The following is a 14,331-nucleotide window of genomic DNA, read 5'->3' as shown; positions in this document are numbered from 1 at the left end:
AGGGGTTTGATGTAAAGCTAAGAAACGAGATGTTAATCTGAAACGAAGAGTTTAAATACGGAATTATGATATACTTGGCTTTCTGTAGTGTAGCTGTCAGGCTCGGGCAGTTCGCTGGTCAATAGTGACATTCTGTGTGTCAGTGAACAGAGTCTCCTGATACCTTAACCTGCAGTTCACACATTACTGAAGCTCCAACTGTCGAACATTCAAGTCCCTTGGTACTACTGCAGCTTCCAGACTCTCCTGACTGGCTCATGTTTCATTCTTTGGCAATTTGCCCTAATGATATCCCTCAGGAGCTTTCAGACCCTCTTCTTTTCCATATTTAATCGTGTTATATTAATCTGAGTGCTAAGCAAACTATGCTGCACAAATTGTAATTGTCTGTGATTTCTGCTGCGATGGTCTTTTTTTTTTTTTTTTTGTTTTGTTTTTAATATTTAGTGTAAAAATACATGTACAAAATTGCAGTATAATTTTTATTTACAAGTCTAAATGTCCAAGACAGCCAGGGTGTGAAAGCTTTAACTGCTGATCTGTTCCACAAAGAAGCTGGTTGTTTTTTTTTTTTTCCTGTAAAATCCATAATGTTTTAGCACTTGCTGTATGGACAGGATTTACATTTTATTTTTAGCTCTTCGTTTTGTTACTGTAAAAGTACATGTCTAATAAACAGTGCTATTATCAAGTTAACCTCGGATAGTAATTTTGTTGTGATATAAAACATTAGGACAATCTTGTCTTTTTCCATAAGCTTGGTGTCTTCTACATGGAGCGTTCCCTTTCTCTTTAATTTTTTTTGTCTTTATTTTATGAGGTTTGTAGTGTTTTATTTGCTGGATATAGGCTACCTCATTTTGAACACAGTCTTGATGTTTTCTCATTCTGTTGTAACTCTGTGGCTGCATAATAAAATAAATACATTTGAGTGACTCCCTGATAGCAAAGTGGTATTTGGTAGATCAAATTTGAATTCTTTAGGTATTGCAGATTATTTTGTTCACTCGAGGAGTGAACTAGACCACATTTCTAATCAATTCCATAGATTTTTTTTTTGGGGGGGGGAGGGGGCGGGGGGATGGGTTGATGTTTGTTTTTTGTGGTGGTTTTTTGTTTGTTTGCTTGTTTGTTTTAGAAAAACAGATTTTGAATGGTAAGCAGACTGTAACACCACCTTTCTTGGTCAAGGAGTCCTTCATTTTCTGGTGATGCTAGTGCCAGACTTGCCAGTCTCAGCTTTGGGAAGGGAGTTTTGGAAAATCGTAATAAAGTTGCTTTGCTGTCACAGGGAATATTCACTTCAGATTTTTTTTTAAAGGTGGTTTGGAAATCAAGATAGTGACACAAACAGAAATTAATCCTGCTCCTGAGTTTAATGCTCTTCTGTGGCTTCATGCAGGTTCAGATCAATTCCAGTTCTTCCAAACAGCAGAAATGTGGACCAAAAACCTCCCCTGAGTCTTTCCCGCTCAGCGGCGCTGAGTACAGCTGGGGTGCACCCAAGTTCTGTGTGTTTGTGGCAGTACCCATGTTTGATAAACATCAAGTAGTGCATGTTTATTTTTTTTTTTCAAGGAAAGAGCTGAGCAGGGCTAACTTTTAATTGACTTGTTAGTCTGACTTCTTGCAAATGTTGTACTTGTATACATATATCAGAGTTCTTCATAGATGTGTTTAAGCAATTAGAAGTAATTAAAAAATACTATAATAGGTGGTTTGGGGAGGTTAAGATTCTTATGTGTCTAAAAGTTAATTTAAGATTTTGTATTTTCTTTTTATTCATATTTTTTGTTGCCAATTCTGTGTGTGTATTTTTATTTTTAGTTAACTGCTTGTGTTCATGCGTCAGCTGCATTGTTATATCCAATGTATTGGCAACACATTTACATCCCAGTGCTTCCTCCACATCTTCTGGACTACTGCTGGTAAGACAGCTAACCTGTTATCCCCGTTTCTGAGATTCTTACCTGTCTTGTAATTCTAAGTGACTGATGAAAACACTAACTACTTATGTGACTAAATATAGAGGATCCAGTTTATGAAAGCACTTAAGCCAATGCTTAAATGGTGACTGGAATAGAGAGATTTCAGCGTGCCTTTACGTGGTGTTTGAATTGGTACCTTGAATTACAGTGCTGATTACTATCAATGCAACATTTAGAATCATGTTTATAATAACTGTTACTGTTTTATTGTTAGAGAATGCATTCAGTAATTTAAATGCAGCTGTGTTATGGTTTTCTTTTATTTGGCATTCATTTTAACTTGAGATAAATGATACTGATAGAAGCATTCAGAAAAAAACTGATCGGTTTTTCAGGAATCAAACGTTAGTAAGCATCAATGTTTTCATTAGGTGCATACAATGATTCAATATTTTAGACTCAGCCAGGTTCAGGATCCTATTCAACACCTTCCTGAAAGAGCTTAAAATCTCCTTTTGGTACTTCCAAAATTTTCATTATAAGGATTCTGCTTCTCCTGACGTGTTTCTGTTCACATGACAGACTTCATGGTTTTGGCAAATTTTTAAGTTGAACAAGAATCACTTGAATCACTTTTTGAGTCACTTCTGATCCTTCAAGGGATGTTTCCACATGCCTGTGTGTTAAGATTTCAGGCTAAGAAATCTACTTTCTTTTATTTGTAGTAGTGCCAGAGATACCAAATGAGAGTTTCCATTAAAGCACCTAAACCAGGAGTATCCGTCCCTGGAGACTTTCACTTTAACTAGACTCTGTGGATCTGTGGTGGAAAAATGAAGCATTTAAAGCCATATTAGAGATCCGGAACTGTTCTTATATATAAAAACTGAGTCCAAGTCAGATGTCTACCAACATAAGTCTGTGTTTCTGTTACTAATGTTTTTCTTCACAGAAGTAAATTATGCTTGTATGTTTGCTGGACTTAATGTTTTGTTTTTCTTCTGGAACCTATAAATATTGATGTTCCATTGAACTCCACCCAGTCTATTGAACTTCTTGTTTTAAAAGAAATTCTCATTATGTTTCCTTAAGTCTCTTTGATAGTTTTTCCTCAAGTTTACAATATTTGCCCATGGTATATCTTTTTCTGTGATAGTTCCTATACTTCATATGTATATTATTTATTGTTTTTAAAAAGAAATCAAATATTCTTCTCCCACTCCTCCCTTTACTTTCAACTATAGCTAAGCCTTTCATCTTAATGATAGTTTTCTTTTGAAGAAACTCTGTCCTAATTGTTTTTCCTCCTAGCTTTGATAAAATGCACCAAGATGGGGCTAGGGCTTGCATGTATTTGTTTAGTTTTTTTATTACTTGAGCTTACTGCCAGAAGCTTTGTAATTTCTTTAGTATCATCCATAAATGCTGTTCTCAGAAGGCAGATCAACACCTTTATTCAAGCTGTACCCTGCAGAGTGCATCCTGAATACTACAAGATTTTTTTATTTCCCCTCCTAAGCACAGATAATGTTTCCAGAAATAATAATGTTAGATGCTGTACACAGCTTCTTGTGATGATGATAATAGTTGAGATTCTAGGTCATTCTGGTGTGACCTGAGAATTTTTTTTACCCATTAAAAAGAAGCATGGAGTTTCTTAAACTTGTAAAACTCATTTATATCCCTCTTTCTTTTTCACAGTAGTACAATAAGAGTGGGGGGGGAAAAAGTTTCCCTTTTTTAGAGATGTTCAAATAGAAACATGAAGTTCATGAAAGGAAATACACAATTGATGAATTTACCACAGTAACTATAATTCAGACCTTTTAACTCAGATTTTCGTTCATTTACATTTCTCTGTCTGCTCATGTCTAGTTTGAATGGTTCTTTTGTGAGACAGGTTGGAATAGTGTATTAAAAACACATAAAATACTTAGCTTTCCTCATGTTTTGGCATATTAACAGTGAATAAATATTTTCCTCATAGGTGTATGATATATCAAGTTAGAAAACCTTGATGAATTCATAAGGTTGAAGTTTATGTTAGGCCAGACCTGGTGTGCAGTCCAAGAGGGTTATGTCAATTTAAAATTAATAAAATAATTTTCTAATTCTTTTTTATATTTTCATTTTGATAGAGCAAAGTTCTTTTTATAAAAAGTGCTTTTTTTTCCTTGTAGCGTAACATGCATTTTCATACCTAGAAACTACATTGTCATTGCTGCGCTTGGACTTTGTTGGGATGTCTCCCATGAACTCTCATTTTCTTAGTGTTGTTCTGAAATGGTATTCAAATAAGAAGTAGGGGATTATCAGTGTGATAATTTTGTTCGTTCCAGGGGAGTAAGGCCAATTTTAAACACAGATAAAATACATTTAAATCTACTAGTTTAAATATAGGCCCTGATCCGTCAACTTTTCTTTGCATGTTAATCATCCAACATATTTTGAGAGAAATCCACAATTTTTTTTCTGAGTTGCACTATATATCTTCAAAATTTCATAAAGATAAATGATATAGTTCTGTGGGGGTTAGAATTTGATAAATTACATAAACTGTTCAGCTGGTACATTTTGCGGGCATCAAAAAAGAAAAATGTATCTTTGAGTAAAACAGATCTGTATTAAAAAATTATTTAAATTCTTCCACTTGCCTTTTTAATCGAAAAGCCTCGTAGGTTCTATCAGGCAACCGGATATACAGACTGGTTTTAGACATAATGTAACAGATGTTCTTAAAGTAGTCCAAACCCACCGGTACTGAGCATCAGTGCGGACTGTAATGCTGTCAGGATTGGCCAGGTTATGAGTACTCGCAAGGTCCAGTGTGTGAACGTCCTGTATACCTACTTATTTCAGGATGTTCCCCCCCACACACGTAGCTTATCTTGGCCTCGAATTTCATTGTGAGAACTCCAATGTGAGAATTGGAACAACCATCCAAAAAAGAAGAGAGAATAAATTTCTTTTTCTAAAAGATAGCAAAATATTAGGCAGTGAAAGTAATCTTTGTTTTAGCTCTAGAGGAAGAAAACACAGCAGAACTACTAAAAAATTGAATTTTCTGAATATTTTTTAAGACTTTATTTCTTTTCTACATTTAAGTAAGCAAAAAGATATTGTTGCACTCACCCCAGTAGGTGGCTGGCTTTCAAGAACGCTTCTACAAAAATTAAGTTTGAGCATTGATATAGAAATTATATTTGAATAAAATTAATTTTTGTAAAGGAGAAAGCTAATTTAATGAAATTTCTGTGTAATTTCTTGGCAAACTAAGTCACTGATAAAAGAATGTATCACAGTTTTGCCTGCGGATGATAAAGCATCTGTTCTACTGCTGCTCTGCTAAGACTATAATGCAATTAGAAAATTCAAGTTACAATTGCAACGTGTCTTTTTATGAGATTTGGTCTCTTCTGAATTGGGATATGCGCATGCCTGTTTTCGTAAGAATGGGACAATTATTTTCCAATTAACTTGCATGTTTTGCATAACATAGTAATTATTTTAGGCAATGATGCTGTAGATTATAACATTTTTAGTAATAGCATGCATAAGCAAGAGAGAAACTATATAGCAGCTCCCAGTAGTATCATAGTAAGCAATTTCATGTACATATTACAAACCTCTGCTGTTAAGGCTTCCGAGTCCAGCAGTAATAAAATTCATTCTTTGCGGAAAATGATCAAATTGACTTTCCATACCTGCAATTTTTATTTCGTGCATTTTCAAGATGTGTTTATCTAATTAGCTTTGTACCTTTACTCTGTTAACTTCTCAAAATTGAAATGATGTAGCTGTTGCTTTGTTCTATATAAAAGAGCTACACACTACCCTTTTTAATGACAGGTTTATTAATGGAGCAAATCATCAGCTATTTTAAGTCAGTACAGGCCTGGTGAAGCTGCTAGAACACTGTCGGTGTACAAGAAAACAAGTGTGCATAAAATGCATACATGATATAGCGCTTGTTTTCACTGTAGTTTCTCCACTTCACGTTATTTGTAATGCTAAGATAACTCTGATGCGGTGAACCTGAGGATCTGTTTTGCTGCAAATTCAGCAGAAGAATCCTCAGTTACATGTCAGTCATAGTCATTCTCATTGGCTTGGTTAAATATGTTACGTAGTATAAGGCGTTCTTAAAATTATTAAGTGTTTTAAAGCTGTCTGATTCCTCACTGAGTATAAATGCATGTCTGCTCTGGAGGGACACCCATTTGTGATTCCATGTAACTTGTGTTTAGTCCGCAAAGGCATAAGGCCTTAGCCTGGATGAAATTGTCAGGAGGTACTAAAATTTTTCAGTATTGGGCTAAGAAAAAGATGTGTGGGGACATAGGGGTCTCCATTTCTCCTTTTGGAAGCCTCATTGCCTAGAAACCTTGAGCTATGACAGCTTGCAGTCTCAGCAAACCTTTATTTTGATAGTATAAACATGTGGGGTTTTTTGTTTTGGTTTGGTTTTTTTTTTTTTTTTTGATCTATCCTTTCCTGTGGGACATTGTTAATGAGAGCAATTGGCTAATCCATAGTGTGTACAGATTTTTCTAAAACTGGCTGCAGTCGCGGGCAGGTGAGAATTGCTACTTTTGCTCCCAGAGTTGGGACAAATTGATGTGGTCACGTGAACTGGTGCAGTGAAGCCTCTCCCCGGGCCTCAGAAAGTCAATCGCCAATCAGTTGGTGCCAGTGGCTCAGATCTGTGATCGAATGAATACAATGGGAGAAATTATTGTATGTCAGCTGTCTGTGTAGCTTCGTATAAGTCATTTTACCTTCCATTTATTTTTCAGAGATTTTTTTTATTTATTTTTTTTCTCTCTGCTCCCTTAGTATTTCGTTTCCTACTGAGCTGCTAAACCAGCTTATCTATTGCGCGCTTCTCTGGAGGGAATATTTTTAGTAATGTCGCCGTACCCAAAAGTGTGATGATCGTTGGATGTTTTTTCCCTTCAGCGCTGCATACTGAGTATATTCTTTGTCAGATGTTGCCAGAATACATTCACTAGAGGAAGAAACAGAAGATTATAGGAAACCATGATAAATTAGCCTGACTAATTCAGTTTCTTGCTTGCGTGCTGCAGGAGGTCTCACTCCAGAGGCTTTGTGTGGATATTTGTTTTATTTGAGAATATAGTTCCTTGTCTTATTCAAATTGGAAATGAGAAGTTTACTATCTTGAGTTAAATAGGATATTACACAACTTCCAAATGTCCACCAAGGAAAGGTGTCAGAAGCACATTCAGAACCAAAAGTGGCGTTAATGATGTTTGTCTTGCAGTGTGGTGATGTTAACTGGTACCATATTCTCCAGAATGGTGTTTTAAAACCGTTGTAGTTCTAGAGACACGCCACTTCTGGAACATCTGCTAGGTTAGCTCTGTCATACGGTATGGTTGGTTATTGAAAGTAGGTATGGCAAGCTGGTTAGCAAGCCTTACACGTCTTCTCGCTCGTACTTCTATAGTTAGGAACAGCATCCATTATTTTGTGGTCGTCTTTACTGCTGATAAAAAAAAAAAAAAATTCCCTTGTCTAGTAAAAATTTCAGTAGCAACTGTGTAAATTTTAATACAGGCTTAAACAGTGAATGTTAACTAGGGACTGTATGTGCCAAGTTCTAAATTTTTTTTCTCCACAAGTGTTTTGGTTGGTACTTAAAACAGTAATTTGATCTTTTCCACTTTTTTTCTTCAGTGCACCGATGCCTTATCTAATTGGCGTCCACTTAAGCTTAATAGAGGTAAGTTTACTATACACTTCTGAGTACTGGTAAGCATGAGGTGTGTGTGCCATAAATGATAATTTTAATGGAGATGCTTCGGAAAGAATCCCTGTTTTTTAGCATACAGAATTACAAAATTTAAGCTTCAGATGCTTTACAAAATAAAAAATGTCCCTCTTTGAAATCTTACTTTTGAAGTGTTTTATGGAGACATGTAAACTCTACATCATGATTTATTTCTGTGTCTATTTAATAGCTCAATGATAGCTTTTTTCCTGCCTTTTTTAGTGGTTCAGCAACAGATTTTCCCAATAATAAGAACAGTTAAAATTTATTTTGGAGTTGCCATGAATCAGAATTCAGCATCATTCTGATTTCCCAGATAATTTATGTTCGTGTCCCTCTGAAAATCTGAGTCTAACATTCATCCCATAACATTTATGACTACTAATTTAGAAATGAGTATTGTTTGCCAAAAAACAGGAGGTAGCCTTTTCAGATTTAAACATACAACAAAACAATAGAACTCACCCAAGCGGTAAGTAATAGCCGGGTCATAATAGCTTTGCCTCTTTCCATAACCATTTGATGACACCATGAAGCCTACGCGTGTCGTCTGATTATTGTGCAGAGCAGATAATTGATTTGTGAACTTTATTTGATTTACACTTCTGCTGAAGCAGAAGCACATTTGCTAAGCTGGTGAGGTGGGTTCTCCCCCAGTCTGAGCCACTAGTACTTTTGTGTTTCCAAAAAAAAGCCTTCCATCATGTACACTGCTTAACTCTAGGCATAGCCTTCTCTTCTCTCAAATCAAGTTCTTATGATCTGCATACATCGATCATAGTACCTTGACTAGGATCTTTTTCCTTATTCCATCAGAAAATAATGGAACAGAAAGGCTTGCTCTGAAAAAGGAGTCACTCAATTCCTTCTGGAATTATTTCCTGGACCACACTATTATGTATTATTGTAGGACCATATAGAAAAGAGTTCTATCACTTTTTCCTGAAAGGAACAAATTGTTTAATTCTTAGCTGCTAGTCAAGTCCATTGATGAAAGATTGTTTCATCCATTCTTCTGTAATACTAGTAGATATCACATGCCTAGGATTTACGTAAATCTGCAAATAATTAGCTTTCTCTGTTTTTCATCTGATTATATGATTAACATCCTATCTTTCACAAATATGAGAGGATGAAGCGTTGTTATAAGATATGTATAGTTCCAGTATATTTAACTGTGTTTTGTGTAAATCTTGGTTTTCAAGAATTAATTTCTTGAATATGCTTGTATTTCAGAGATTATTAATATAACCTTACTGTTTGATGAAGAGGAAGTGTTTTTAAAAGCTACTCTGAATCCTGTGTCTAATTCACAAATCCTACATCTAAAGCTCAAAATGTTGTCTTTGCCATTATTGTCCTTTGTAAAATCATTGCTTCTAATCTAGCACATTATATTAAAAATATACTTCAGGAGGATGCCACAGTAAAATGCTTTTCCACTATTTATTTTTTTTCCTCTTAACAGAGAGTAAAAAATAGATCGCTGGAGGATGTGGTTTTGCTAAATGTTGACACAAACACTCTAGAAACCCCTTTTAATGACCTGAACAACCTACCTGGTGAAGTGGTGAGTCTTACAGATATTTCATTCCTTCTTTCTTATATAGGTGCTTGAATTACTGGTAGTTATTTTTGCCTGGTTTTGCTAACTGCTATGAAAGGAATAAGGGGGTGAAAAGCACCAAGTGTAGACCCCTGTGTTTGAGATTTTTACCTTTTTGACAGTTGAGGAGATGTTGAATGGAACATCATATTCCTTATTGTAAAAGTAGGATCATAATTATAAAGCTAGCTGCATTCATTAGGCATAGCTGCTTTAAACGCAGGAGTCTCTTCATCTCATCTTAATCATTATATTACAAAGTAGGCATTTCTGTCTGCCTAGTGGCATGTCTTGCAAAAGAACGAGAGAGTTTTTGAAGGCAAAAAGAAGAAGGGGGCCAATTATCGGCTTCTGCTTTCCTGCCACCTGCCAGCGCTTTCCTTTTAATTAATGATCTGATGGCACTGGTCAATATAATAAGAAATGCTTGTACAGTTGGGGTCAGAAAATTCAGGCTTTGATCTTCTTCAACTTTCTGAAACATTTATTTGTTTTCGCTAAATTATTTCAGTTTTATTTTAATCTCTTCTATCCTGCTGAGGGCTGCGTGAATGAAAACCTATACTGTTTGTCATTTGCTTTGGCAGAGCAAAGACTGCTTACTTAGAATTCTATTTGTAAATTAAACTGCAAACCCAGTTTGTCATAAAAGACATCTGATCCTTTTGAAATGACGAAAACTGTCTTTTGTCTGTAAAGGATGATAAATTAAGTGCCAGTTCTTTCTGGACTTTGATCTTGCAGAAGGTGTCTTCGCCCCCCCCCCTTTTTTTTTTTTGTTATTGCCTATAGGGGAACACATTCTGTATATCATTTTAAATAGTCACGAAATTCACTTACCTTGTTTTTCCCAATAGAGCTCTAAAAGAGTATCATTGTGAAACCACTGTTTTGATTATTTAGTTATAGATGCTCAAGCTATCACAAATGGTTGTCAGCACAAAGAATTTTATATCAAAATGTGAAATCAAAGCGTTACATTTCTGAAATTGTAAATCATAAAAACAAATTGTCTTAATCAAAGTAAGGCGCTGTAGTGACGTACTACGTCTTTTGGTTTTTTTGGCAATTTGTATATATTTGGTACAAGAGAAAACAAACTCTTGATGCTGATATTAATGTTGGTTCCCTTTGATTTTAATGATGTTAAAATCTCAACTTTTTATAGATCATCCAGTCAGTCTTTCTTTTGACTCAGTATCAACTATAGTTCAGCAATGTAAGAGACTATAAAAATTATTCTGATGTTTTGTGATTTTATGTTAGTGTATGAAAAAGTATACACACACATATGCAAGTATATACAGTCATTTTGACTGCAATCTATCGTTCAAGAGTATAACAAGTTAAGTAAAAAATGAGTCATTTTCTGATGTCTCAGTAATTTTAACTGACCTTGCATTCAGTGAATAAGGTTGAGGTTATAATGTCATGGAGGTACATACCTCTTGTCAAATAATAGCTAGATGTAGAATTGAGAATTAGGCATCATCTTCCATAAAATACTGGAGTTGTAGCTGGAGGTCCTTCGAACAGTAAAAATGGATATTTGTGCAATGAGAGGGACTTCTCTTGTGTTTTACAGATGCATATCAAAATGATCTCTGAATGAGTAGGCTAGCGTGAAGAAAACAGGGATACAGATCTTCATACTTTTAGAAGTATATTCTCCCCCAGGATATATGCATGTTACTATTATTAATGTTAATGAAGGTTATCCAAGTGTACAGACTATACCGTAGACTTAAAATATTTCATTCCATGTCTAATGTAGAACAAAACATAATAGCTATGTATTATGTGAAATATACTTGCAGAATTTGAGGATTTTATAATGAAGCTTTTAATTTGAATGTTCCTATCTCTGCCTCTACTTCAATCTGTAAAACACTTTTAATTAAACAATTTAGTGGAAAACATATACAATTACATTTGGAAAACCTGGAAACAAAAGGCACAGACAATGTCCGTGTTTGGCTCATAAAATGACAAAATGCTTGTCTGTCTTTTGCATTCATGAGGGGCAGTGCAACTGCTGACATCTCGGTTAAAAAGTATAAGACATAGGAGTATAGAGTCAAAATGGTAAGTTATACTTAAAACATTAAAGCAAATATCAAAGATACTTACATATGTGAAGCATTTAAACCTATATAAATAAACCTCATACGCATACGTACAAAGGTAGTAAAACTTCTGTTTGAAAAAATATAATGAGTACCTCTGAAGGGTGTTAAAATAGAATGAAGAACTGAGAATATAAAAGAAGCTCTAGTCTTACTATCCCTTCCAAAAATTGATTCCAGGTTGGTTAACAGCCTAACAAAAGAAATGCAGTATTTTCAAAGAGTTTTCTAAAACTGTTTCTTGTGTCTGAAGGAAACTGAGTAATTATTATCTTGATCAATGAGCCTGATGATGCCCTCACAGCATAGGTATTTAATAGTTTACCCATGTATAAGTAATGTGTCTATTAAAATGCTCTGATTGTGATTTTTTTTTTTTCCCATGATTGAAAAAACATTATTATATGGCATTGTCTAATAAACTGTATAATAAATTAACTGAGATTTAAAGACATTTTTAAATCATTCACTTAAGCATTTAAATTATAGTTACAGGCTAGATGACTTTCTATGCATGTGAACTCTATTATTCTGTCAGACTGACCAGTGGTCTTGACTGTGCAAAGGTCAGTGGTCACAGTTGTCCTGAATTACCAGTCCTTTTTTCATGTGGACCCTCTGCTGCGTTGCATGCTGTAATCTTCTTAATGGCTTCATTCCAATATTCACACATAATATTTTAGATTTATTGACTGTTAGAAATACTACCATGCCAGTAGCAGTTCCGCTACTCCTAAGGTATTTAAAATTGGAAAAATAAATCAGTGCAAGACTTTCAGGAATCCTTTGTTTTCTTAGAGGGGGACAAAACCCCTCTTCTTCCTCTCTTCTGACAAGAACGCTTGTTTTTAAATTTCATCATTTCACTGTGAATTTGTCTATTATTTTTTAATTAAAAAAAAAGAAAATAAGTAACTACTTCTGTGGGAGTAAATTTCCTATTACAATAATACTTAGATCACCACTTTAATAATGTAGGATGTTAGACAAAGAACATTTGTTATGTATATAAATTAGCAGAGACCATAGACACAAATTTATAAACTTTGGACCTGATCCTGCAATACCTGCTTGCAGTTAACTCTGACAAAAAACCCTACTCCTTTGCTCAAATTTGAACACTTTCAAAAAAAGCTTGGAGAATTGAGGGCATCATGTTTAGCAACCAAATCTTACTACTTCTCCATAGACTAAGCAGAACTTTTATAAATATGATCTTCAGAAAACAATAGGCTTCATAGGTTTTTAGCATCTTCTGTGGTCATTAAATATTGTTAACCGTAAAATCTACAGAGTGTTGAAAGATGTGTAGCTTTTGTAACGTGTGGTGCCTGCACGCTATGATGCAATACAGAATCTAAATGGGGTTTTAGAGTTTTATTTTTGAGATTCCTAAAGTCACAGGATTTTAACACCACAAATTGGGCATATGAACATTACTGTGCTAAAAGTAGCATTTGAGAAGTAGGCTGTAATTTTTGTAGAAAATGTAACAGTTACTTTATAAAACAATTACTGGGAGTGCAAATTATTTCTGAAAATACAATGATTAATAGTATTATAAAGAGGTTATGGTCAACATGTAACAGTGCAACAAAAAAGATTTTTTTTGGTAAAATTTAAATATCATAATTTATTATGTTTTCCCATCAGAATATAGCCAAAAATATTGCTAATGTATTTTAGAAACTCAGAGCAGTCAGCAGTGTTTGCAGTGTTATGAGGCAACTATTTATTTTGAATGAATTCTTAGAGTTGAGATTCTGTTGAAACTCGAACATGAGATTGAAAAGTATAACTGGTTTTGAAAACATTTGCATTTAAGTAGTTGTTTTCATCTAAACGAGTGTTCGTGATTAAATGCTGGAGGGCTATCTGAGATGCTTAAATCCTGTGTGTGTAGATAATATCGAATATGTAGAAGCCCTTTCAGTAACAATATTGATTTAAATCATATCAGATTCCATTTTGTTGTAAGGTTTTTGTTTTGTTTCTCTTCTCTGCCATCTTCTCTCACTTTCTCACTGTTGAGAGTGGGCTTACTTTTATAGTGACGTGATCTGATGGGGCACACCAAAAAAAATAGTTTAAAGCATAACAACTGTCACTGATACCAGAGAAATACCCAGATATCTTTTTTCCAGAGATCTGGTAGTCATTGGGAACCCCAGTGCATGGTTCTGCATTTCTCAGGCAACAAACGTTTTGAATGCTTCTATATGTCCTTAAATTTATATGCGTGCTTAAGTCTTTGCAGGAGCAAATGCTTGGATTAATAGTTACATCATTTTGTTAATTTATTTTTTAACTTTATGTGCAGCTCTGTTCTTTTACTCACATGAATTTTGAAGAGATACTAGTCATGCTTTGTTTCTGATCAGATAGTTATATTTTAGGAATCTCAGAAAGGACATAGGGTGATTATTTTAAAAAATAATGCCTTTTTTTTTTTTTTATGACCAACACAGTATGTTTCTACATTTTAGATATACTTACTTACATATGAAAGAAAAATCACATCTCATTCTCATGGCTTTCTAAATCTCAAAAAAACTGTTCTATTGATTTAAACCTTCCTGAAGCTCTGATTGCTCTTCATTGGTGGTGTGTAGCAGTCCAATGAAGTCACCTTCCTATGAGAGGACGTTGCTAGGAGAAGATAAGACCAGTTTGCTTCTTGTGTAAATTAATAATACCGTTTCTGAAATGGATCACTAGTGTCTTCCAGAAATAAATTTTAACAGCATTCTAACCCGTGTGGTTTGTTTGCAGTTCTTTATTTTTAAACTTTGTAAAAGGCTATTTCTGCTTAAGACAGGCAAAGAAGGGGAGAAAAAAGCTTGGCATTCTTAATCATGGATAGGTAGGTGGATTAAA

At 34.6% G+C, this 14,331-nt stretch overlaps 1 protein-coding gene across 4 annotated transcripts in view; it reads left to right on the top strand.

Annotated features, from left to right (window-relative positions):
* Positions 1–14,331, top strand: part of DENND1B (DENN domain containing 1B) — a 170,181-nt gene that overhangs the window by 102,557 nt on the left and 53,293 nt on the right. For all 4 annotated transcript variants that reach the window (XM_075508168.1, XM_075508166.1, XM_075508165.1 and 1 more), the window contains 3 exons: positions 1,828–1,928; positions 7,629–7,674; positions 9,191–9,292. In XM_075508168.1, the coding sequence (XP_075364283.1) occupies positions 1,828–1,928; positions 7,629–7,674; positions 9,191–9,292 (249 nt within the window). The remainder of the gene's footprint in view (positions 1–1,827; positions 1,929–7,628; positions 7,675–9,190; positions 9,293–14,331) is intronic.

Source organism: Mycteria americana, chromosome 7 (genome assembly GCF_035582795.1).
Source record: "Mycteria americana isolate JAX WOST 10 ecotype Jacksonville Zoo and Gardens chromosome 7, USCA_MyAme_1.0, whole genome shotgun sequence".
In the NCBI taxonomy this organism is placed as follows: Eukaryota; Metazoa; Chordata; class Aves; order Ciconiiformes; family Ciconiidae; genus Mycteria; species Mycteria americana.
Note: the sequence above shows the minus strand (reverse complement) of the source record. Positions and strands in the feature narration are given on the sequence as shown.